Source organism: Anabrus simplex, chromosome 12 (assembly GCF_040414725.1).
Source record: "Anabrus simplex isolate iqAnaSimp1 chromosome 12, ASM4041472v1, whole genome shotgun sequence".
Classification (NCBI taxonomy): domain Eukaryota; kingdom Metazoa; phylum Arthropoda; class Insecta; order Orthoptera; family Tettigoniidae; genus Anabrus; species Anabrus simplex.
In genome coordinates, this window is record NC_090276.1 from 76,052,735 (window position 1) to 76,079,179 (window position 26,445).

The 26,445-nt window shown below is 36.6% G+C and overlaps 1 protein-coding gene across 4 annotated transcripts in view; it reads right to left on the reverse strand.

Annotated features, from left to right (window-relative positions):
• LOC136884534 (uncharacterized) overlaps positions 1-26,445 on the reverse strand; it is a 124,253-nt gene that overhangs the window by 64,018 nt on the left and 33,790 nt on the right. For all 4 annotated transcript variants that reach the window (XM_067156780.2, XM_067156776.2, XM_067156777.2 and 1 more), the window contains exons 4-6: positions 16,663-16,743; positions 5,912-6,027; positions 3,426-3,513 (exon numbers count right to left, since the gene is read on the reverse strand). In XM_067156780.2, coding sequence (XP_067012881.2) covers positions 3,426-3,513; positions 5,912-6,027; positions 16,663-16,743 — 285 coding nt within the window. The remainder of the gene's footprint in view (positions 1-3,425; positions 3,514-5,911; positions 6,028-16,662; positions 16,744-26,445) is intronic.

Consider the following 26,445-nt stretch of genomic DNA (forward strand, 5'->3'; position numbering starts at 1 on the left):
GACAAGTGTGGCAAAGACTAAAAGGGTTGAAAACAATCAAGAACAGATAATTAGTCCTTCAAGCCGGTGGCAAGTTTTACCCTACAGCTGTCTCAAACATTGCTGTAACTTCTAAATAACTTGTCTGATTTTGTTCAAAGTGGATATGCAGTTCATATATCTACATACAAAAAGGTGGCATGCAAAGTAAAAAAAATGCCTAATTATAACATTTGAATCAACAGGTGTTCATGCCCACTCGGGTGAGCATTCACTTATATTACTATCATGTAGATCACACAATTTCCTCTTGGTCAGCTAGCTGTTTCTGTGAATGTACAGGTCTCACTGTTTTGGATGTTTTCCACAGTGGCTCTTTCATGGTTTTCATTTTGTGAGTCTGTCAGGGTTCATTTTTTTATTTGTGTTGTCACTGAATCTCTGGGTGATGTTTGATTTTGAATGGGTTTCTTAGTCCATATTTTTACTTGTGAGTTTTGGGCCTAGAATTTTTCTTATGTAAGTTCCTTATCTCAGAGTTTCCAATGTCTGCTTTCCTGTAAAAAAGATTTTCAAATTGACAGATATATTCTGGTTTAATTCTATTTATTCTTGTCAGTAGCAACGTACCTTGAATAAGAAAACATTTAAAATACTTCAGCCCAAAATTTGGAGACATTGGCGTTGGTGCTCCCTAGTGCCAGACGAAGATACGACCGCTGGTATGGGGTTGAAGGCCGTGTCTTCTGCTGTTCACCACAGTTGTTGCAAAAACTCTTGTTTATTGGCTTCCTTATAGTCCAGAAGTAAAGTTACATGTTCCAGGTGGTCTGGAAATTTGCATCTCCAGATTTTGACTGTGGTTTTCTTTGGATCTGCAATTAGAAATGTTGAGTGGAGGAAAGTACTCCTGGAATTAAGATGAGTTGATGCTGGATGATGTCCAGGCACAGGAAAGGTCTCTACTTCATGACAAGTGTCAGGCGTAAGGGAGTATATAACGTTCGGTACGTGTTGGGGAGCTGTGATCAGTGAGCATGTTTTGTAAAGAGCAGATTTGTTAAGGCTGTAATTTGTTACAGTTTCTGGTCAAGCACCTCAGAGCAAAGCATTGCCTTGCTGCTGGTGTATGTTAGATTGTCTCACAATATTATCTGTTTTCCCATCCACCTCATGTCCAACTTTCAGGATGCTTCCTTATTTTTCAGGTGAAAAGCTCATATCTTAGTTCTTGATAGGTTGGTTTGCTAATGCCATCTTTACACAGTAGCAAACCATTGTAATGAGAATTCATAATGGATTGTCAATATATCCAATTTTCTGAAAAAGTTTGAAAGTATTTTAAAAAACCATTAAAATGTATATGAAACAGCAATTGGTGTATTCAAAACTTTTCGTAGAAAAGAAGTCTGCAACAAAATAGTACATAGCATAGTCCTAAGTGGGATTATTCACAAATACTGTATTTATCATCTTAAAAACATTTTTCTTGGTTCAAAAAATGCCCCTCAGCTTAGAATCTGTATAGTTAAGATGACCAGTAAAGTAGATAACATCCTTTAAAGAAACATTAGGGAAAAGTTCCAAATGATAGCACCAGAAGCTGCCAAAAGTTATAGATTCAGGCCCAGTTTCATCAACACTACGTTAAAACTGTTAGGTTTCTCTCCCGAGAAATGTTGTACAGCTAATACGTTAAATCACATGAACAGTGTGAATCTAGAAGGCAGTGGCAGAACATTTGCACATTTCAAAGCTCCATTACATTTAACCGCATTTGAATGGAATTCCTTTCAACAGTATGTGAACTTAAAACTTCAAAATATTTTTTTCTAAACATATTAAATAAAAAACTTGGAGAATTTCAAAATTGCCAGATTAAAGTATAACGAAAAATCCACCTTCTTGAGCATGTTACAAATAACACACAACATTTTACCCACCTGTTGAGAAACTATCCAACATAAAACTATGATACAGAAAACAATACATTAAGCAAAGGACCCAAGCATAATTGAAACAACTTGCCTAACCAAAACTTCCTTTTTACAACTACAGCAGAAACTGAAAACACCATTTAACTCCCACTAGACAAACAGAATGGAACAAGATATGAAGTCAGGAAAAAACTTCACAATATTCACAAGAAACAAAAGCCTAAAGAAATTGCAGCAACTGAAAATTAAAAGTGCAGACAATTTAAATTAAGAAAAATGATTATATAACAAAAACTGAACAATTTTTCATAGAATAAAAAGAAGATCCCCACCAATGTAACAATGGAAATTACAACAAATCCTCAAGAAGAGAATTTCTTACGAAGTGAACAAAAAGCTACAAAACTAATAGACACAAACCCAAAACTTCCCACAGCAAAATCTTTACCCAAAATACATAAGACATTCTCATCAGACCCATAATTAACTCTAGGAAGAGTCCCACATACAAACTTTTCCCAATTCATCCACAGATTTAAAAAGTTACTTCAAATTCATTGCAAAACTTCATTAAAATATTACTAAGAGTTTTGCAATAACATTAAAAATACAAACTTACTAGCAAACTACACCATCCATTCTTATGACATTATAAACATGTATTCCAACATTCCCATGACAAACTATAATTTGCTAAGTAACAATTTAAAACTACACAGCAAACTCTGTGAAACAAAGAATTCTTAATCATTCTAAAATTTGTCGCAGACAATAACTATTTCAGTTTAATAACATTTATCAACAAAAAGGTTTACCAATGGGTTCTCTAGCATCAATATTACTGATAGCAGAAATTTAGACAATTTAGAAAACAAAAAATAATTAGCAAACAAAGCGGATAATATATATTAGATGGCCGTTCTGACTCAATGGAATAAATTCATGATGTTATACTGTAGATAATATTTTTGCCATAGTGGACTGACAAATCACAACTGAAGTAACTCTACAGGCTTCAAATTCACCTATGTATCAGAAGTCAGAAACTAACCATATTGATCTAAGAATTACTAGATACTTATGATATTTTCAGAAAAACTACACAAACTTTAATATAAAACCCGATTCCCAACACCCAGGCATGCACAATAAAAGCAACTTTTTACAGTTTAATCAATAGAGCATTCAAAAAATGCATTCAACTTGTGTTCTAGGGAAACACCCACAGTCTTCCTCTTACTTGCCATACTCACACAGGATACGAAAACTCAAGCAATACAAAACTGAATGACTAAACACTCGCTGCATCTATTCTTGAGCTGCCAACTATCAGGCCACACCCTCCACACTAGGCGAAGTGTACTAGTGCCTGACAACACGTAATATCGGACAAGCAAGGGGACTCTACTAGAATGAACATCTAATGTCTTTTCATGCCCACAAGTAGAGGACAATCAAACCTACGATCTTGAACATAAGAGGATACAGCAGTATTATAAAATTACTCACCTTTAGAGTCTTCAAGGAAAATTCAGAGGTACAGTCAGAGAAGCACGGAAATGTTGTCTTGCCATCTCCGATCTGGGTCTCTGTACCCCTGCAAGAAACAAATAAGTACACATACACAACATGGCCTCCAGTACAGTGTTGCAGACATTCTGTCAAATTTTTTAGGCTGTCTATGCATATATTTCGATGTTCAGTTTTACTCTATCAAGTGTCAGAGAAACCGTAACTCCTTGGGCCGAGTTTTAAAGTTAACTGTATCTGGTAAACAGACTGCCAACACTGTATGACAAGGAGTGCCTACCTCAGCTAAGTTTAAACCCATGATCTTGGGATCCCCAACGTAGAAGGAAACCATTCAGGATCAATTCCTACCTAACAATAAGGCTCCTTTCATACGATCCACCACTTTCCACGCCATTCCACTCCACCAGAGGTGCAGAAAGGGCCGGTACCATTCACACAAGAGACTGTGTGGCGCAACCTCCCTCCACTCTCGTCAATAGTAGGCTGCTGTCAACTGGCCTGAAGTGTCTTCCACTCTTGGCGACCAGAAGCTCACTAAAGCAGGTTAGTTCGTTCAGACGGTCAACACTGTATGCGTCAAAAGTTCGAAGTTTTGGCCTCAAAATATCGGTGGAATACATTTTTTCTCATGTTGGTGCCCCGACGCTGTAAACATGCTTCAAAGATTGACAGCAATTGAAACGAGATCCCACTCATACGAAAGTAATTAAAGAATATTTTTGGATCACTGGAACGTTCATCTAGAAGAAAACGATGAGCTCCTCGTTCTAGGCGATATGAATTCAAAGGATGGGCCCATTGAACCCTAGTACTCTTTTTTCTCAATTTCTTTTCATAAGAATATAAATCCCAAGGATAATGTTTGCGTCCATGGTCCAAAGTCATACCGAGACGCTACAGATGTGGTGGAGACAAGAAGTTATTGACAAGTTGCCGGAAGTGGACAGAAGGAAAAAGAGTCCAAGGAGTGGAGTGGCATGGAAAGCAAGTGGATCATGTGAAAGGAACCTAAACCCACATTAAATCTTGCTACTCAGTTAGGAAAAAAAACTTCCTATTGCTTCTGCAACCTGCAGTCAATTTTTCTTCTCTCTCTCTCTCTCTCTCTCTCTCTGCTGGTTCATTTCCACTGCAGAGTGTTTAAGAAAGTGCCTGCGGGGAAATGAAGAACCTTCGAGAGGAACTTGTTTGCGTGAAGTTCTGTTACAAACAAGGCAAGAGGTTCGCAGAAACAGTGTGTTGCAATATGAATGCACAAGCTGGACAAGAACTTGTAAGTGGCATCACACAGATCACCTATTGAAGATGACTAGAAAGCTGGAGTGCTGTCAATGTCATAACAGAGCTCGCAAATAACGAGTCAGGTGACCGCAGAAAGCTTCTCTCAAACTACTCCACAGTAAAATGGCAAGTATTTCATTGCCACAATGTCTCTGCTGACAGAATTAAACTTGTTTTGACTTGAATCCACTGATCCAAGAAGAGATTTAAGTTGAAAAACATCCAGAACAGATATGGTTTTTGGATTACAAATATGAAAGAAAATTTGTTATGGGATGTGTGAGCCATTCCGCAAACAGCATTTCCAAATGCATTTCAAGAACAGAAGATATATGAGAGGACTGTGCTATGAAGGGGATGTCTTGTCAAAGTTATATAATGAATTAACAAAATTTTGACAAAGTTCAGTTTCTTTTTGGACAGAACTGCTCCAAAACCAAGCATGATCTTGCTTCATGCAAAATATTCGAGAGTACGTTATTATTTCAGATTCGTGCCAACCACTGTCTATTCACAATGCTCACAAAATGTCAGCCATCCTTTAAATGTAAAGGCTAGTACACACCAAGCGACAAAGTTGCGAAACACGTGTATCGCGACAAGTCCCAGGGATTTCCTGCAACATTTTTTCCGTGTTTGGGACTGTCGCAATACAAAAGTTGCATGTCGCAGGTCTCCAATTCGTAATGGGATACATGATACAAATGTTGCACAACATGATGTAGTCTGGACGTGTCGCGAGACAAAGTCCCGGGACACGCCAATGCCAGTGTGCAGATAGCCCCAACATGTTGGTGTTGTTTCGTGTTCTGTTGTTTTGCGATGGAAACTACTCTAAAAATCATTGAGGATTTACACACCCTCCCTTGTCTTTCCAATGTTATGTCTACCAAGTATTAAAAAAGAGACAAAAGGACGGAAGCAAAGGAGTCTCTGGCTAAAAAGTTCACTATGTCCATTCACGTGATGGAGAGAAAGATTCACAACATTAAAAGCACATAAAGCAATTTATTTCGCCATTTCGCGCCCATTCCTGTGGTGCAACTGGCTCTATAGATATGGACGCGGGACATTGTATCGCAACAGTCTAAGGACAGTGTCTCGCAACTGTCACCATACAATGTCCCGCGACTTTATCGCTAGGTGTGTACTAGCTTTAACACACCAGAACAGGAACACACCTGAGGACACACTCCTTGCAAAAGAGATGCCCCGCCTCACACGCAGCCATATCCTCCACGAGAACGTCGCCAGCAAAACAGCAGCCGCACTCCATCAGTAGACCAGCAGCTTGAGCCTGACAAACATTAACCCAAGTTTTTAACAGCGGGCACTGTAATGTAATGTTACAGTAGATTGAGTGCAGCAAGGATAATAAAAGAAAAGCTCTTATGCCATATTTTCCAGTGTAACTTAAAAGCTCCTTGGTCTGTCAAACACATAAGTTCAATACTACATCATGCTTGTAAAATTTACACACTGTTAAACAAAAATCATCAGATTCTATCACGTCACACTCAAATATTTAGAAATAATATTTATGTTTATCTCTGTTTAATATTTAGGAACTTAACTTCTAGAACTTATCTTAAGGGGGGACCAACACCTTTGAGCAACCAAAATTGCGATTTTCCCATGTATTCTTTTCATTTAAAACTAAACTTTTCTCTTTATAACAGTGCAACATTTTTGTTAATATCTCCGATGCTTTTGGATTTATGGCCAAAAATGTGAAGACCTGTCATGCAAGCAAGCCCTTGTCTTGATTTATCAGTTTAATTTTCCGTATTGACAATTGGGAACATGCATCATTTTCAAAAATATTTTTTTTGAAAAGTACACCAATGAAATAGTATGTAAACGTATTACATTGTGGTATGTTGCCTTGTTTTCTACCATTAAAAAAATATTTAATAGTGCCTTTCCGCAAGGCGAGTGAAACGGCCTCTGACGTAAGCGGCGCGCTGTGACGTCACGATCCAGGACCGCATGGAGCTCTACCAGCCGTTGTGCATCAGCCGTTGCTAAAAGCCGATTGTTTATTATTCATGATCGCGAATAACTTCAAAATGACAGAAGAAAGGTTCAAAACAGCACAATCAGACAATCTATCATGTGTAGATGTCATCATTCTTGAAAAATAGTGACTTTTGTGGCCGCAGAAATTCGCGGATAAAAAGCAAGTTTGTAAGTGGCGTCTTTTATATACGTGCAATGTACTGTAACCCATAGTATTAGGATAACAACGAACCTGGATAGATATCACATCACTTTCAACATTTCCTTCTAGACTGATTCCCCTATTAAAGAATAACATTACATTTTCGGGCTTTCAGCATTAGTAAAGTAAGAAATCGGATTTCAGCACTAACATAAACATATAGGTAGCATTATAGTACTAGTCCGCTTCTGTGGTGTAGTGGTTAATGTGTGCCACTCCCGGAGGCCCGGTTTCGATTCCCGGCTCTGCCATGAAAGTTGAAAACAAATAGTACGAGGGCTGGAACGGGGTCTACTCAGCCTCGGGAGGTCAACTGAGTAGAAGGGTTTCGAATCCCACCTCAGCCATCCTCGAAGTGGTTTTTCGTATTTTCCTACTTCTCCTCCAGGCACCTAAGGCCACGGCCGTTTCCTTCCCTCTTCCTTGTCTATCCCTTCCGATCCTCCCATCCTCCAAAGGCCCCTGTTGAGCATAACAGGTGAGGCCTCCTGGGAGAGGTAATGGCCCTCCTCGCCAGTTTCATCACCATACTCAAAGTCTCACGTTCCAGGACACTGCCCTGGAAGTGGTAGAGGTGAAATCCCTCGCTGAGTCCGAGAGAAAACCAACCCTGAAGGATAAGCTGATTAAGAAAGAAAGAAAGAAGGAAAGAAAGAAAGAAAAATCATAGTACTATAGGGCTGTAATCTATCATTCCCAAAAAATATATATATTTATGGTTGGGACAACTGGCCTACCCACTTCCGGGGCCCATGAAAGATAATTAAATATCTTTGTGGAGGGAAAAAGTTAAACATGATAAAGGTAAATATGACTTCATCTAGTTTTCACAAGTCGGGCTGAGTGGTTCAGACTGTTGAGGTGCTGGCCTTCTGACACCAACTTGGCAGGTTCGATCCTGGTTCAGTCCGGTGGTAGTTGAAGGTGCTCAAATACGTCAGCCTCGTGTCGGTAGATTTACTGGCACGTAAAATAACTCCTGCAGGACTAAATTCCTGCACATCGGCGTCTCCGAAAATCGTAGAAGTAGTTAGCGGGGCGTGAAGCCAGTAACATTAATTACATTTGGCTTTTAACAAGCTGAGCATATCAGGAAAGAAAAGTGTCCTGGTGACATTTTAGTCGCTCAATACAGGAATGTCTTTGGGTGCTGTGACTTTAATTTTTTTATTTTGTTGTTGTTTGCTTTACGTCACAACGTCACATATAGGTCTTATGGCGACGATGGGACAGGAAAGGCCTAGGAATGGGAACAAAGCGGCCGTGGCCTTAGGTACAGCCTCAGCATTTGCCTGGTGTGAAAATGGGAAACCACGGAAAACCATCTTCAGGGCTGCCGGCAGTGGGATTCAAAACCCACTATCTCCTGGATGCGAGCTCACAGCTTCGCGCTCCTAACCGCACGGCCAACTCGCGCGGTATTTTTACCCTTCGGTTTATTGACTTGGCTTGTATAACCTAAAACTTAGGCTAAGTTGGATTATATTTTAAACACCTACATCACTATTTTCACCTGTATGCAATTATGTTATTTATTTCATTAATATTATGATAATTATCATAATTGAGCATTGTTAACTTATAAGACTCCAACAGACAAGCATTGATTTTGTGTAGAGTTATACTTTTGTTAAATTCACGTCGTTTCGTTTCATGACGTACACGCCTATTCTTTGTTACATTATAGGGTATTTAGATATAGCCTTAAATTTCTTTACCAATTAAGCTCTTCAATAAAGACATACATAACTGTCCCATGCCAAGATATATTGGTAGAATTAGAGCTGTCAAAATGGTTCATAACCCCTTTGATTTATTATCTTGACATGGATCACCCAAAACATAGGTTAGGTTTGGAGAATACTTTAATAATCAGTATTATTTAATGCACCGTTTATTACTTTCATATTCCAAGATGTAATTGAAGCATTTAAATAAAGCATCATACATTAAAATTTAAAGTTTTACCACTAGAACAGCTGACATGGAAAAGTGATTTGAAAATTCAAACAAATTCATCTTACGTTAAAATCTTCAAAAGAATAAACTGTAGACTTTTCCGATATATCACCAGCATTTCTCCAGCTCGCCAAAATCCATTTCTCCCTAGTTTTAGCGTCTTTGGAACGTTTATAAACAATTTGTTTGGGATGTGCAATAGCACATCGGAACTCTACACCATTTATAAGTTTTCTGCCTCACCGTCTGCGCAGGATTCATTTTAAGTCTAAAATATACCACTGAGATTATTATCCAATGTATAGACCTCGAATTTAACCATACTAGACACTAACGTAAAGTAGAAATACGCGAAGTGTATCCTGCTTCTCACAGCACACTACGTGTTATTTCGTCTGCTAATTCAGTCAACCTGTACGATGACGTCAGGCCAATGAGATCGCGTACTTGCGTGACGTGACAGTTTCGTAGATTTTTATCATGTTTGGAGTTATTATTTGTACATTCTGATCACATTTTTGAATTCTGCATGCAATTTTGTATCAGATTATCATATTTTTAATTAAAACCCCGGATCATGCATGTTCCCTATTATCGTATGTTATAGACAAGAAAGTTTCCACCTTTTCAATACAAATTTATATGTAAAAATTCAATCTACAGTACCGGTTTCGACCTTTTTACATACGGTCATCCTCAGCTGTACACTATTACCTTCACATAAGTCAAGTTTTATTATATTATAAAAGTCATGATGTAGAGTATGTCTTACGTTCTAATTGGGCATACTTAAAGTTAAAACTGCTGTGGGTGAATCTTTTTAGGCCTAAAAATTGTGTAGGTGAATTATTATTAAATATACAGGTACATTATCTTTTTAAAATATGTGGTACATGTTGAATGGCATGTTAAAATATACAGTTCATATTCAAATCTGTTACAATAAATAGGAACACTTTGTTAAATTGAGTTTGGCAACTTGCATTCGTCGAATTTTCTTGTTTTTCCAGTATGAATGGAGAAGGTCCGTATTTCATTCGTGAGCGGTGTTCTTATTTTTGTCCTTCTATAAATTATGCTTATTCATTAATTTGATTGATGACTTCTTCAATTGTTGATAACAAGTTTGATGTAAAGCCAGAGGTAGTTATGTGCAGCTATGGTCAAATATTGCCAGAAGTATTGGATCTAGTATATTTTTTGGTAAGTGTCAAATGCAGAGTGGTGGGTCTTTTCTGGTCTAAAGTTGCTAATATGTGTCTGTAAGAAACGAAAGGTAGAATTAAGAATTTATGATCTGAAAAATGGTTGTTTGTGAGTGTGTTTCCAGTAGAATACTTACTATTGCTGCTGTGGTTGGGATGTGCTAGCTTTGGCTCCCTGGCGTGTACTGTATCGTGTTCTTTTGGTGCTAGTGTCCGCTCCTGCAAGGGGAATGGAGGGGTGGGTGGGGAGAGTTGTTGTCGTAGGAGTAGAGGTGGAGTTGGGCGTATTAATTGTCTGCGCAATGGCGCATGTTGAACATTGTTTGTTGATTATTTTAAGATAATAGTTTTTTAAGGCGGGGATGGCTTTGTTGAATATTGTGTTGGTTTTTTCTGTAATTTCGTTTATATTGTAATTAGGATTGGTATATTGATCTAGTGATATGTATAGTTCTTCTGTTATATTGAGTAAGGGGCCTTTGGGGTTTATATTAAGTATTTTCATGTCATTTTCAATGTTCGTAAAATTGTGTTTATATTCGTCAAAGTGTTGGCCTATTGTGGAGAAGTGATTATGTTTTACGGCATTGACGTGTTCATTATATCTGATTGCAAAATTCCTACCGGTACGTCCTATGTAACTTATTTCACAGTTGTTGCATTTAATACGGTATATTCCTGAGTGGTGGTATTTATTAGTATTATTGATTGTCTTGGTATTATGTAAGATATTAGTGCTATTGTGTGATGTCTTGAAAGCTATTTTTAGGTTGTGTTTTTTGAACATATTAGTTAGTGAATATATATGCGTGTTATTGAAAGTAAATAGTGCGTAGTCTTTTTAGGTTAGTCTATTTTGGTTAATCTAGCTTTGGTTGAGTTTTGATTTTTTGAATGATAGTGTTGATCATTTCTTTCTTGTAACCATTATGTTTAGCTATCTTGTGGATTAATCGTAATTCTTCATTGAAATCAGTTTTTGATAATGGTATGTTGAAGGCTCTGTGGATCATACTGTAATATGCTGCTTTTTTTATGACTATTGGGGTGGATGAAGTCTATTTTTGATTGCGTTCATTGTATGTGTAGGTTTCCCGTATATTTTGAATGACAAGTGGTTTTCGTGCTTGGTTATAGTCAGATCAAGGTAATTTAATTTCCGGTTGTTTTTAGTTTCTTTTGTGAATTTTATGTTTGGGTCTACTGTGTTTAATTCTTCCAGTAAGAAGTTTTCGTTAGTATGTCTATTGTTCATGACAAATATGTCGTCGACAAATCTACACCAGAAGAATATGCCGTCTGTTTTGTTAATGAAAGTGTGTTCTAGGTAATCTATGTAGATTTTAGCTAATATACCGGAAGCAGGTGATCCCACTGGAAGGCCTTGTTGTTGGTAAATTGTGTTGTGAAATTTGAAATAGTTATTGTTAGTGGCAAATTCTAGTAATCTGATGAATTCTTCAATTTGTAAGTTGCTTAATTTACTATGATTTATGAGATTGGATTGAATAATTTCTATGGTTTTTTTGGTAGGAATGCTAGGGTACATATTAGTTATGTCGAATGAGGCAATGGTATGGTATTGTTCTATTTGCATTTCCTTGGTTTTATTGCAAAAATCTATTGAATTTTGTACGGTTTTGTTGGCTTGAGAAAAGTAATGTTTCTTAAGGAACTTTTGGATGAATTGTGAGAGTTTGTATGTTGGGCTTGCTCTGTAATTTATTATAGGTCTCATCGCTATGTTGTCTTTGTGTATTTTCGGATAAGCTTTAGCAGTTGGTAGTCGGGGGTTCATAGTCGTGAGTTTTGTAGATTCTGTTTCAGTAAATAAAAATTGTGTGTTCTTAAGTAGAGTTTTTAGATTTCTTTGTATACTATTGGTTGGGTCTTTACGTATGATTCGGAAGGTATTGTCTTTAAAACAGTCTTTAGTTTCTGTTATATATTCGTCTTTATCTATGATGACTGTAGTATTACCTTTATCTGCTTTCGTTATGATAAGGTTGTTTTGTGTGATTTTATTTTTAAGTTTATTTATATGGGCTTTGTTTGCAATGTTATTGTTTGGGTTGTTGTCACTGATTTTGTTTGTTTACTTACAGAAACGTAATCCACGAAACTCATGACTATGAACCTCTAACTACCAACTGCTAAAGCTTATCTGAAAATACACAAAGACAACATACCGATGAGACCTATAATAAATTACAGAGCAAGCCCAACATACAAACTCTCACAATTCATCCAAAAATTCCTTAAGAAACATTACTTTTTCCAAGCCAACAAAACTGTACAAAATTAAATAGATTTTTGCAATAAAACCAAAAATGCAAATAGAACAATACCATACCATTACCTCATTTGACATAACTAATATGAACCCTAGCATTCCTACCAAAAAAAACACAGAAATTATTCAATCCAATCTCAAAAATCATAGTAAATTAAGCAACTTACAAATTGAAGAATTCATCAGATTACTAGAATTTGCCACTAACAATAACTATTTCAAATTTCACAACACAATTTACCAACAACAAGGCCTTCCAGTGGGATCACCTGCTTCCGGTATATTAGCTAAAATCTACATAGATTACCTAGAACACACTTTCATTAACAAAACAGACGGCATATTCTTCTGGTGTAGATTTGTCGACGACATATTTGTCATGAACAATAGACATACTAACGAAAACTTCTTACTGGAAGAATTAAACACAATAGACCCGAACATAAAATTCACAAAAGAAACTGAAAACAACCGGAAATTAAATTACCTTGATCTGACTATAACCAAGCACGAAAACCACTTGTCATTCAAAATATACCGGAAACCTACACATACAATGAACGCAATCAAAAATAGACTTCATCCACCCCCAATAGTCATAAAAAAAGCAGCGTATTACAGTATGATCCAAAGAGCCTTCAACATACCATTATCAAAAACTGATTTCAATGAAGAAATACGATTAATCCACAAGATAGCTAAAAATAATGGTTACAAGAAAGAAATGATCAACACTATCATTCAAAAAATCAAATCTCAACCAAAAACTAGATTAACGAAAATAGACAAACCTAAAAAAGACAACGCACTATTTACTTTCAATAACACGCATATATATTCACTAACTAATATGTTCAAAAAACACAACCTAAAAATAGCTTTCAAGACATTACACAATAGCACTAATATCTTACATAATACCAAGACAAATCAATAATACTAATAGATACCACCACTCAGGAATATACCGTATTAAATGCAACAACTGTGAAATAAGTTACATAGGACGTACCGGTAGGAATTTTGCAATCAGATATAATGAACACGTCAATGCCGTAAAACATAATCACTTCTCCGCAATAGGCCAACACTTTGACGAATATAAACACAATTTTACGAACATTGAAAATGACATGAAAATACTTAATATAAACCCCAAAGGCCCCTTACTCAATATAACAGAAGAACTATACATATCACTAGATCAATATACCAATCCTAATTACAATATAAACGAAATTACAGAAAAAACCAACACCATATTCAACAAAGCCATCCCCGCCTTAAAAAACTATTATCTTAAAATAATCAAAAAACAACGTTCAACATGCGCCATTGTGCAGATAATTAATACGCCCAACTCCACCCCTACTCCTACGACAACAACAACTCTCACCACCCACCCCTCCATTCCCCTTGCAGGAGCGGACACTAGCACCAAAAGAACACGATACAGTACACGCCAGGGAGCCAAAGCTAGCACATCCCAACCACAGCAGCAATAGTAAGTATTCTACTGGAAACACTCACAAACAACCATTTTTCAGATCATAAATTCTTAATTCTACCTTTCGTTTCTTACAGACACATATTAGCAACTTTAGACCAGAAAAGACCCACCACTCTGCATTTGACACTTACCAAAAAATATACTAGATCCAATACTTCTGGCAATATTTGACCATAGCTGCACATAACTACCTCTGGCTTTACATCAAACTTGTTATCAACAATTGAAGAAGTCCATCAAACAAATTAATGAATAAGCATAATTTATAGAAGGACTAAAATAAGAACACAACTCACGAATGAAATACGGACCTTCTCCATTCATACTGGAAAAACAAGAAAATTCGACGAATGCAAGTTGCCAAACTCAATTTAACAAAGTGTTCCTATTTATTGTAACAGATTTGAATATGAACTGTATATTTTAACATGCCATTCAACATGTACCACATATTTTAAAAAGATAATGTACCTGTATATTTAATAATAATTCACCTACACGATTTTTAGGCCTAAAAAGATTCACCCACAGCAGTTTTAACTTTAAGTATGCCCAATTAGAACGTAAGACATACTCTACATCATGACTTTTATAATGGGCAAGGCAAATCAATAAAACTTGACTTATGTGAAGGTAATAGTGTACAGCTCAAGATGACCGTATGTAAAAAGGTCGAAACCGGTACTGTAGATTGAATTTTTACATAAATAAACTTGTACTGAAAAGGTGGAAACTTTTTTGTCTATAACATACGAAGCAAGCCCTTGATCGGTAAGTTTGTTGCTCGTTACTTGTAACTTTGGTTCTTCAGAACCGTTTCCCTGAAACCTCTGAAAGTTTTTAAGATATTAAGATGAAATTTTTCACGCGTGTATATTTTATAGAGACAAAGATATAGTAGAATTATTAAACTAACTTCATTGGTTACATTTAAAATCCATATTTTCAAATGAAAATTAATGAAAAAATTTACTACTTGAAAATAACTTCATGAAAACATTTTTTTATACTCTATGGACTTCAGTGATTCTAGTACAGAATGTAGCTAGAACTTTGCTAATTATCATAAAAAAAGAATAGAAAAATATTCATGTGTTTGGAAATTATCGGGGAAACTGCAAAATAGCGATAGTGATACACTGCCATTTTGAATAATTAATTATACATAATAGCATGGGTTTGTATCAGTTCTAAATATGTAGGCATACTATGTGTCATACTAAGTTTCCTTTTAAAACTCATTTCCATTGCTGTGGAAACAAAGATCCTCCCCTTGTCTCCACTGCAGCATGAACTGAACTACTTTCGCCACGTAACGTAATGCCCCTGACCTTCAAATGTCGTGGATACATTGTTTATTAGTTTTATTCCTGTTATCTCTCGTATTTCAATTTTTTATGTAAACTATGCAAGGGTTTCTTAATTAGCTGGTAATTTACGTTTATGTGAACGGCGTTCATATTTCTTTATATACCATAAATTTATTTTATTTATTTTGTCCTAGTCCAATGATCTTATTAATGGTTAGTTTTTCTTTAATTTTAGTTTTGTAATTTAGGCTACATTTACGTGAACAGCTTTCATAGAACTAGATTCATAATTTTTATTATTAACCCATAGGACGAGCCATAGTTGCCCAAAGTGTTTTGGCGCGAGAATCAAATGATAAGCTTGGCTCGCAATGACGCAGTGCCTCGCTTATCTTTGTATATTAGATTCCCTTTGCAATATAATTTCTAACAATACACAAAAGGGAACTAGAGGCATGAATTGTTGGTAAACAATGCTGTCTATTTGTGTGTGACACTGGAATTGTTGAATAACAGTTTATTTTCATCGGTATTGATGATGCAGCAGAACCGGTTTGGTAGTAATGTAGACGAGCAATTGATATGCTAACGAAAAATGCATAGTCCACCCACCAACTGCAACTGCTATATCTTTAGAGTACACAGATGCGCTCTTTTTGAAATTTTCACATGAAACATTTGTAGCATGGTCAGCAGTCACTCAAGGAATGAGGAATGGGTCAGTCATAACCTTCAATGGCATGAATGTGAAATTTGAGTGAATTATCTGCATTAGTATTTTATGCGTGTTTTTGTGCGACGGGTACGCTCAAAGCACGGGCGGGCAAATTAAATCTGATTCCACATTCAACAGTGTGCCCATTTGTGACTTGAATGGGTTAAAGGATAGTCTAACAAGCTTTTAAATGGATTTTAGTTTTATTTTAATTTTCCGTTGTGTAATTTACTTTTTTTTTTTTTTTTTTTGCTATTTGCTTAACGTCGCACCGACACAGATAGGTCTTATGGCGATGATGGGACAGGAAAGGCCTAGGAATGGGAAGGAAGCGTCCATGGAATTAATTAAGGTACAGCCCCAGCATTTGCCGGTGTGAAAATGGGAAACCATCCTCAGGGCTGCCGACAGTGGGATTCGAACCCACTGTCTCCCGAATACTGGATACTGGCCGCACTTAAGAGACTGCAGCTATCAAGCTCGGTATGTGTAATTTACGTTTACTGCTTTCGTGGAACTATATTCATAGATTTTTTTTTTTTGGAGAGTCCTTGTGAGATTTTTATTTTAGTGATATATGATTATCTATTTAAAGATCGTCTGTATTTTTATCCGTTCTTTTTCAGACATGTTGTAGTATAATAAAGTGTGTTTCCGACAGAGTGAAGAGCTTTTACGTTACCTCTATTTTAACGGCTAAATGAGCCATAAGTACTCACCTGCTCAAAAGCTGCTTTCTTGGCAGCTGCTTTCTCGGTAAGATATTCTTGAATGCGGGATTGGTTTTCAATGAAGGCTACCTGTGAATAAAATGTGAACCATGAATAAAGAACTGCACAATACATGGAAATAAAGTTGACATGAGAACAAAGTCTAAAGTCTTCAAGGAGACTAGATTCCATATTTCCAGAACGAGAAATTTACACAAATGAATGGACTGTTAAACAAGGACAGAGTTACTGAAATTACCGATAACAAATATCGGATAAACAGGAGGAGACTGACCAGTTCTAAGTCAGAGTATGGCGAAGAACAACATACTTGAAACAAATGAAAAACTAGTTTTGACATCTGGTAAAACTTTCAATCACTGCAGAGCATTTTACTTGTAGACATGGAGTTTAAAAAAAAAGCAACCAGAATATAAGCACTTCACAAAAATTTTAAAGGAAAAGGTGTTCAGATAAAGGAACTGGAATACAGTACACAACTTCACGACCTGCTCACGTCTGATGAGTCTCAGTCTCTAAGTTCGTATACTGCACACTTCATACTCTGCAAATTAGGATCACAAAATTCAAAAATTCCTTCAGTTCAATTATTTTTGTCATCACAAGAAAGCAACTAAACTTGGTATTTAAGTATGGGGATAGTTTTGCACGTTACGAAGTCATGGTGCTTCAGACATTTTTACAGTATACTCTCTAGGCCAATGTTAAACCCATATCAGGTTCAATATTTGTCTGATAGGGAGCATCTGCTGTGTCTGTCAGAAAAACATCGGATGTACAACTACTACTGATGGTATTCAAAATGTAACATTACTGCAGGATGGATGGCAACAAGAGGATGCCGTCGCTCGTGTTGGAGTGCATCAGAGCAGAGACGAATGAACGCTGATCACCAATGGACGGAACACCCACATAAAAACTCTCAGGGATACAGTATGTTGCTTTCAGCACATCATAGACCTACTGCTACTGCCACCTTGTTCCACCAGGATTTTCAGTGGGCCACTAGAATCGCGCATCGAATCAGAAAAGGCGAAACTGGCTGCCCATGGAGGCACCACGGCGCTCTGTCATGACGGACAGTACAGTGGACGGCAGTGACCACTCAGTAAACAGAGATCAGACTACCACTGGTAAGTGGAAATGACTGTAGTCCGCACCTGCAATGCACAGTGGGATAGCAGGACAAAAGCAATTTTTCACACTATCAAAAATGGAAAGTATTACTGTTATGTTATAAAGGGATAGTTATTTCACACACCCCTGACCATTGCATACGAATAAAGAGACATGCAGTCAAAATCTGGACAGTGTCAAACGCAGGTTCAGCGAGTGATTTTTGTGAGTAGAGTTTCAAGATGGAATATCTTGCTACAGGTTTGCTCTATCAGTTAAGCACTTATTACAATTATTACAATCTTTCCAGATTACAATTACTGGAATTATATACAAAATTAACTTTAATTTTCATTTTGTTAATTGAGATAGGATTCTTTTAAAGCGGCGCAATACCGCACAATCATAGTTATGTTAAAATGCATTATGCAGTAATGCTTACGGTTTATAGCACTAATGAATTTATTTGCTGAAAACTGCCGATTGCTTGGTAATTTTACTTTTCAGATGGAGGCACGTGACCACATCGCGCATACGCAATTACTTGATGCGTTGAACTCTAACATTATTACCCCTCTGTATGATTAGGTGCAAAGAGAACTAGGCTGTTCTGAGGAAGTCTTTAAAGAATGATATTGTGCATTTTAAGTGTGATTTTGGAAAAATTGTTCCCAAGTGTAACAGACATTTCTTGTAAAGTATTATGACTGATTAGACAAACAAATTACCCTTTTTATAAAGTGTACTAGATACATTTCCGACAGGTAAGTCAGGTCCATCTATTTCCCTATTTGAAGTCTTAAGCAATTACCTATTTGATGACAACAGTAACAGGACTATACCATACCAATTGTAACATACGGACTAGAAACGCTGGTAACTAATAAGAGACAAGATAGCAAGATCCAAGCAGCAGAAATGAAATTTTTAAGATCGGTTAAAAAGACAAGAGATAGAATTCAAAATATTAAAAGCAGAGAAGAGCTAAATATAGAACCATTAGTACAGAAGATACGGAAACCAAGACAGATGGTTCGGTCATGTAAAAAGAATGGGAAAGGAACGGGTAGCAAGAAGGAAATTGGAAACAGAAGGTAAGGGAAAGATACCAGTTGGAAGACTGAGAAGAAGGTGGATGGATCAGATTGGAAGGACATTAGAGAAGCTGGATTAGATGTGGCAGAAGTAATGGAGCAGAAAAGTGGAAGGACAGAAAGGAGTGGAGAAGGCTTGTTAACCACACCCAGGCGAATGGAGTGGGACACTGATGATGATTATTAAGAGGACTAAAAGCAGGAAAATTAAACCTCTTGTCAGTGACTACAGATAGCGAGAAATTGTACATAATGCTTGAGTTACTTTGAGAAAATATGGTAGGAGAGAGGTAGCAGAATTGCTTGAATAAAAGCAAAAGTTGCCAACAAGAGTCACAAAAATTAAGAAAGCCATTAGATCACTTTATGCAGCTCCCACACCAAATATGAAGAGGCATTATCATTTTCAATAATCCATGACCTAACAAAAAACAACATTCAAATGAGGGGGTTGGGATATATTACTATATCTGAAGTACTTGTTTGATTACTGTTTGCATGAAGGAACTTTACCAAATGAATGGAGAGTTGCTATAGTAGCCCCCATATATAAAGAAAAGGGTGATAGACATAAAGCTGAAAATTACAGGCCAGTCAGTTTGACATGCATTGTATGTAAGCTTTAGAAAGCATTCTTTCTGATTATATAAGACATGTTTGCAAAATTAATAACTGGTTTGATAGAAGGCAGTTTGGCTTTACAAAAGGTTATTCCACTGAAGCCCAACTTGTAGGATTCCAGCAAGATATCCTGAATTCAGGAGGTCAATTGGGCTGTATTGCGATTGACCTGTCTAAGGCATTTGATAGGGTAGATGATGGGAGACTACTGGCAAAAATGAGTGCAACTGGATTTGACAAAAGAGTGACTGAACGGGTGGCCCTGTTTCTACAAAATAGAACTCAGAAAATTAGAGTAGGTGAAGCTTTATCTGTCCCTGTAAAAATTAAGAGGGGAATTCCACAAGGCAGTATTATTGGATCTTTATGTTTTCTTATATATATCAATGATGTGTAAAGAAGTGGAATCAGAGAGGAGGCTTTTCGCAGATGATGTTATTCTGTACAGAGTAATAAATAAGTTACAAGATTGTGAGCAACTGCAAAATGACCTCAATAATGTTGTGAGATGGACAGTAGGCAATGATATGATGATAAACGGGGATAAAAGTCAGGTTGTGAGTTTCACAAATGGGAAAAGTCCTAATTACTGTGTTGATCGGGTGAAAGTTTCCTTTGGGGATCACATGTAAGACATTACACCTTCATACAACTGACCCAATTAAAAAGTTGCTTCTTAAAATAGTAAATGGATCTTTTTCTTTGGCTTAAAAAGTACTTGTTATATGAGGCATATCACCTCATTGTGCCTAATCTATTGAACATCAAATGAAGTTTACACTTGTTTACACTAGTGTTTGTAAAATTGTTACATATTTACAGCATTTATCATCTTTAAGAATATGTATACATAAAAAGTTTTAGACCCCATGTAATAGGCCAGTTAAAAATGAATGAAATGGTAAAAACAAAATGGGTCCAATTTTTTGTTCTAATTTGTACTGTTTGTTATTGCTGCATTGTACTTGTAAATTGGTAAGTACACGGTGTATATATGCTAAAGTTAAGGCTTATAATTGTTTTTCATTCATTCCAATTTTCCTCGACTACTGCTAGTATGCAGGTGATGAAGTTATCTTGATATACAGATGTTGTGAAGAATTGCGTGTGCCATTATTAAGTTAAATAGTGCCTATTATGAACTGAATTTCATTTGATATGCCGTACATCTTGAAGTAAGGTTTAAATTATATCGATGTTAGCCAATGTACATTTGTTCTGGTGATAGCGTGAGGGCTTTTTTTATGTTGTAGAATATGATATCTGTAAGTAGAAATAATTTGTATAAGAAACGGCGTGTGATAGGCTGTGAAAAGTGAGTTGTGTGTTAAAGTACTTACATTGAGTGTTGGCACTGTGTGCGCTGCACGGCTGCACGTCGAGATCTGTTACGTGTTATTCTGGGGCTGTAGTTCGCGGCTGCGGAGGAGAGGTTTGGAGGGATGGGTGGAGCACCTGTGGAGGGAGCGGGGCTAGAGTAGGGGAAGTCTAAGTGGTTCATTTGTATGTGTGAGTTGTTGTTTCTTAATTCTTTTCAAATAATAATTTTTTAGAAGGGGAATGACTGTATCGAAAAGAAGGTTGGTTTTTTTCTGTGATTTCATTTTAAGTTGAAATTTGGGTTGACGTATTGGTCTAAGTTTATGTAGAATTCTTCCAATATATTGAGCAAGGGGCTCTTAGGGTTGGTATTCAGAATTTGCATGTCATTGTTAATATTTGTGAATCTATGTTTTTGGTCATTAATATGTTGTCCCATGGCTGAAAAATGTCTACGTTTAACTGCATTTATGTGTTTGTTATATCGTATCTGAAAGTTTCTCCCGGTATGCCCTGTGTAGCTGGCCTCGCAGTCATTACATTTCAGGCGGTAGACACCTGAGTGGTTGTACTGATTTATGTTGTTGACTGATTTGAAGCTAACAGATTATGATAATTGGTATGTTCCGAGCTGTCAGTGGAGAGATGGCGTGGAAGAACATCAGTAGACGAATAAGTTTGGATGGTGTCTTTAAAAGTAGGAAAGATCATAATATGAAGATAAAGCTGGAATTCAAGAGGACAAATTGGGGCAAATATTTGTTTATAGGACAGGAAGTTAGGGATTGGAATAACTTACCAAGGGAGATGTTCAATAAATTTCCAATTTCTTTGCAATCATTTAAGAAAAGGCTAGGAAAACAACAGATAGGGAATCTGCCACCTGGGCGACTGTCCTAAATGCAGATCAGTAGTGATTGATTGAGGAGGCAATTTAAACAGAAAAACGCAAATATTTTAACTTCTTACCAAATTATAAAGCGGACATACGCTATCCGCCAAAAGAGGACATAACATACTTCTGCAACAATAAAACTGCAGACTTGTCCAGGTGCAAGAGGATGTGCTGTTACAAACAATTTCTGGAAATGAATCTGTGCGTGTAACATTTAAACAAGGATGTGATGGTTCTGGTGGGCTGTCAATATAAAAAGAAATTTATTACACAATCAGAAGAATCCGTAGAATGTGATTCTGATCTCTCTGCTGTCTCAACTTGTTCCTCTTCAGATGTATTCAGTACGCCCTGAGGTCAATGAAGACAATAGTTCCTTCGCAAAATACAAGACCATCTTCTACAAGATTTTGCAGAGCTATAAAATTAGAGAATAACAGTTGAACTACAGAAAGAGGTAAATTCAACAGAAGTTTCATTTAATGACAAAGAAATCCATATAAAGCAGGATATGATGTTCACTTCACTGTTGGATTAGAGTTTGTGAACGCCTACTACGTATTGCATACAGATTAGACATTAAATGGCAAGTTACGCATACTCAAGAAAAAAATATGATGGTTGACAAAACAATCAATACTTCACAAGTTTCATAATGAAATGGGCTTGCTAGTGGATTAGGCAAGTCTAATGATGGGGCAATACAGCACATTTCCAAAACACCACTTCGTCATCATCGAATATAACAGGTATAAATGAGGAACTTATTAGTAGGTTTTCAGTAATTCTTTGTAGAATATCATGTCCATAATTAACACAACTGCTTTTGAGAAGTACACTCAAGAAACAACCGACTGGGAGTACACGCCTGCACCTGTCCAAACAGTATCGATAAAAGGAGCGAAGACAATTGAATCCTGTATTATACAGATTGGACAGTAATCTGAAGAAGCACATGAGTGTAGGAACAAAGACGCAGAAAAGCTCATGGAAGGAAATTTTCATGCAGAAGTATTCAACAGGATGTCTTCCATTTGCTGCTTGTGTCTTCCGATCCAGTGATATCCCCCCCACACACAGACACACACACACAGACACACACACACACACACACACACACACACACACACACACACACACACACACACACACACACACACACATTTCCATGCAAACTTGAAGAAAAATTACCGAGAGAGGTTCTGGATCTGCCGAAAGAACCAATCCTATCCAGATGCAGCTAACAACAGGAACTCCTTTGTACGTGTATTTTCAGATGTGTTCTAAATAAAATAGACAAAATATATATATTATACCCGTAACACGGTTCTCGTTCAAAGTCCCGATGAATGCGGAGTTATGCTACCCGCCAAACTCGTTCCCCTGCGGCCATGTCAGCTGCGCGTAGCGGGGAAGTGAAACGTCACGACTGAGTAACATGTTCCAGAGTCGTGTTACGTCAGGTGGAATGTTCCATTTCCTTCCATCATTAATTTCTTTCCGACAGATTAATGGTATTAAAAAAATGAACAACATCACTGCAGAGCCTAATTTTTATAGTTATAACCCCTAAATTTTATGGAAATCCGTTTAACGATACGACAGATATTGGTATTCACGACGCCCAGGGAACACTGGATAAATAGGCGAGCATTTTGCTCGTCAGATCAGTGTACCTTGTGCCACAGAGGCCGGTCGATCGGCTGTTGGTCCTGCTGTCACTGTGATGCTTGTCGCCAGTTCGACTTTCCGATGGGAGTTCAAGTTCGCGCATGAGTGGACTTTGATTCTACGAACGCATCTCCAAGACTTAGAAAAATTACAGTGTGATTTGCGTGTGGTAATAGGAGTTGTGTACAAGTTAAGACGCGAACAATTTAGGCGTGTAACTCTTTACAGGAACAGTGCAATTTGAATTAGTACGATACTACGTTACCAAATACTTAAATGTAATTTAAAGTTTAAATTACCAGTGATGATAAAAATTGAATGACAGTATTTAAACTTCACATTGACTGCTAATGGTGAGAGAACCTTGTCGTTCGAGAAACTTCGACTGTACATAATTTTGTCTTTGGTCCTAACGAGTGATAAACCTGTTGTGATGGATACCTCTCCCTGGGGTGGAATTGACTCTGATGCATTGTGGGTCAGAAAGTCTACTTATGGTGCCACCATCTTCCGAGCTGGTCTTGAACCTCTGGAAGGACCTGAGTGTCTCGAAGTCCAGATGGTCGAGGAGCAACTGTAGTTTTAGTGGTAATGTGGCATTGGACAGGAAGTAGACCCTAAGTAACGGGCCTGCACAGAGTAGATAATGGTTAGTAGTGGTCTGCACATTTGACTTCACGGTGAGATCCACTAATAAACACAGTTATTGCTGATGAACTGAACTCAAAATTACATCTGTAAGGTCACAACCACGGAAATAAATAAGTCACTTTATCAAACTTAAAGATGAAAATTTCGGTGGAATCGTGACGTAGGAAATACAACATTCCACATAATTCAAGTCCGAATTAGAAACAAATGAAATCAAAGAATTTATTCTGGGAGGAATTTACTCCCGCTCTCGATAAATGAAGAAACACTGTCTTTTCTAGAACCGTCCTGGGTTCGATACGAGAAATATTAACTATATCAGTTTATTTAACCACAGTCTTAAGGCTGGAAATAAATCTTAAGTTCAGTGGCATTGTTAATTTCAACTACCTGTGTCAGTAGCTTGTAAAAAAAACCGTATAGTATCACTGTCACTAAATTCAATCACCTGTACTGAATTACGTCTTACTATCGGCACAGGTTTATCAATAACTATTCTCATTTTGGTTCCGTATTGAAGTTGACGTATGTCTCAAGTATTATTACAATATTATAAGTCCACCTGTTCAATACAATACAATATGATCCACTATTTCATATGGTCAAATATTTTTTTATACATAATACATAAAAGTCAAAGGTACATGTTTCACCCTCCTTACGGGCATCATCAGCCTATATCAATCTTAAAATAATACATATACTTATAAATTATAGGTTAAAATGTTGAAAAATGATTTCGTAAAACATTATACAATAACATCTAAAACAACGATAATGTACCAAAGTATGTTAAAAGAGAGTGAATTAACAGTTTTGAAGATTAAAATGTGATTAAACATGAAATTTTGAGAGTTTAAAACTAAAATGGATCCATATTTTTATAATAACATTAAGACTGTGATGGCCTTGAGTATAAACACAATCATCAAAGGGGGATGTTTCTTCAATTCCCAAGTTGAATCCAAGGTGGTAAAATCACTATCAGTTATTTAAAACGGAAGTGTGAATGTAATAAACAAGTTAAAATGTATATGTTTGGGATATCTGAAAGTCGAGAAGAAAATGGAACTTCTGTAGAGGCGTTGTTTACGATAAAACGTATGTCAAAGCTAGCGGAGTTCGGAAATTATGTGGTAGTCGAATGGATCTAAAAGATAGTCAAGTTGATGTTATAATTCCGTTGAAACATTTTCAACATCAACTTGACTATCTTTTAGATCCATTCGACATACGTTTTATCGTAAGCAACGCCTCTACAGAAGTTCCATTTTCTTCTCGACTTTCAGATATCCCAAACATATACATTTTAACTTGTTTATTACATTCACACTTCCGTTTTAAATAACTGATAGTGATTTTACCACCTTGGATTCAACTTGGGAATTGAAGAAACATTCCCCTTTGATGATTGTGTTTATACTCAAGGCCATCACAGTCTTAATGATATTATAAAAATATGGATCCATTTTAGTTTTAAACTCTCAAAATTTCATGTTTAATCACGTTTTAATCTTCAAAACTGTTAATTCACTCTCTTTTAACATACTTTGGTACATTATCGTTGCTTTAGATGTTATTGTATAATGTTTTACGAAATCATTTTTCAACATTTTAACCTATAATTTATAAGTATATGTATTATTTTAAGATTGATATAGGCTGATGATGCCTGTAAGGAGGGTGAAACATGTACCTTTGACTTTTATGTATTATGTATAAAAAAATATTTGACCATATGAAATAGTGGATCATATTGTATTGTATTGAACAGGTGGACTTATAATATTGTAATAATACTTGAGACATACGTCAACTTCAATACGGAACCAAAATGAGAATAGTTATTGATAAACCTGTGCCGATAGTAAGACGTAATTCAGTACAGGTGATTGAATTTAGTGACAGTGATACTATACGGTTTTTTTTACAAGCTACTGACACAGGTAGTTGAAATTAACAATGCCACTGAACTTAAGATTTATTTCCAGCCTTAAGACTGTGGTTAAATAAACTGATATAGTTAATATTTCTCGTATCGAACCCAGGACGGTTCTAGAAAAGACAGTGTTTCTTCATTTATCGAGAGCGGGAGTAAATTCCTCCCAGAATAAATTCTTTGATTTCATTTGTTTCTAATTCGGACTTGAATTATGTGGAATGTTGTATTTCCTACGTCACGATTCCACCGAAATTTTCATCTTTAAGTTTGATAAAGTGACTTATTTATTTCCGTGGTTGTGACCTTACAGATGTAATTTTGAGTTCAGTTCATCAGCAATAACTGTGTTTATTAGTGGATCTCACCGTGAAGTCAAATGTGCAGACCACTACTAACCATTATCTACTCTGTGCAGGCCCGTTACTTAGGGTCTACTTCCTGTCCAATGCCACATTACCACT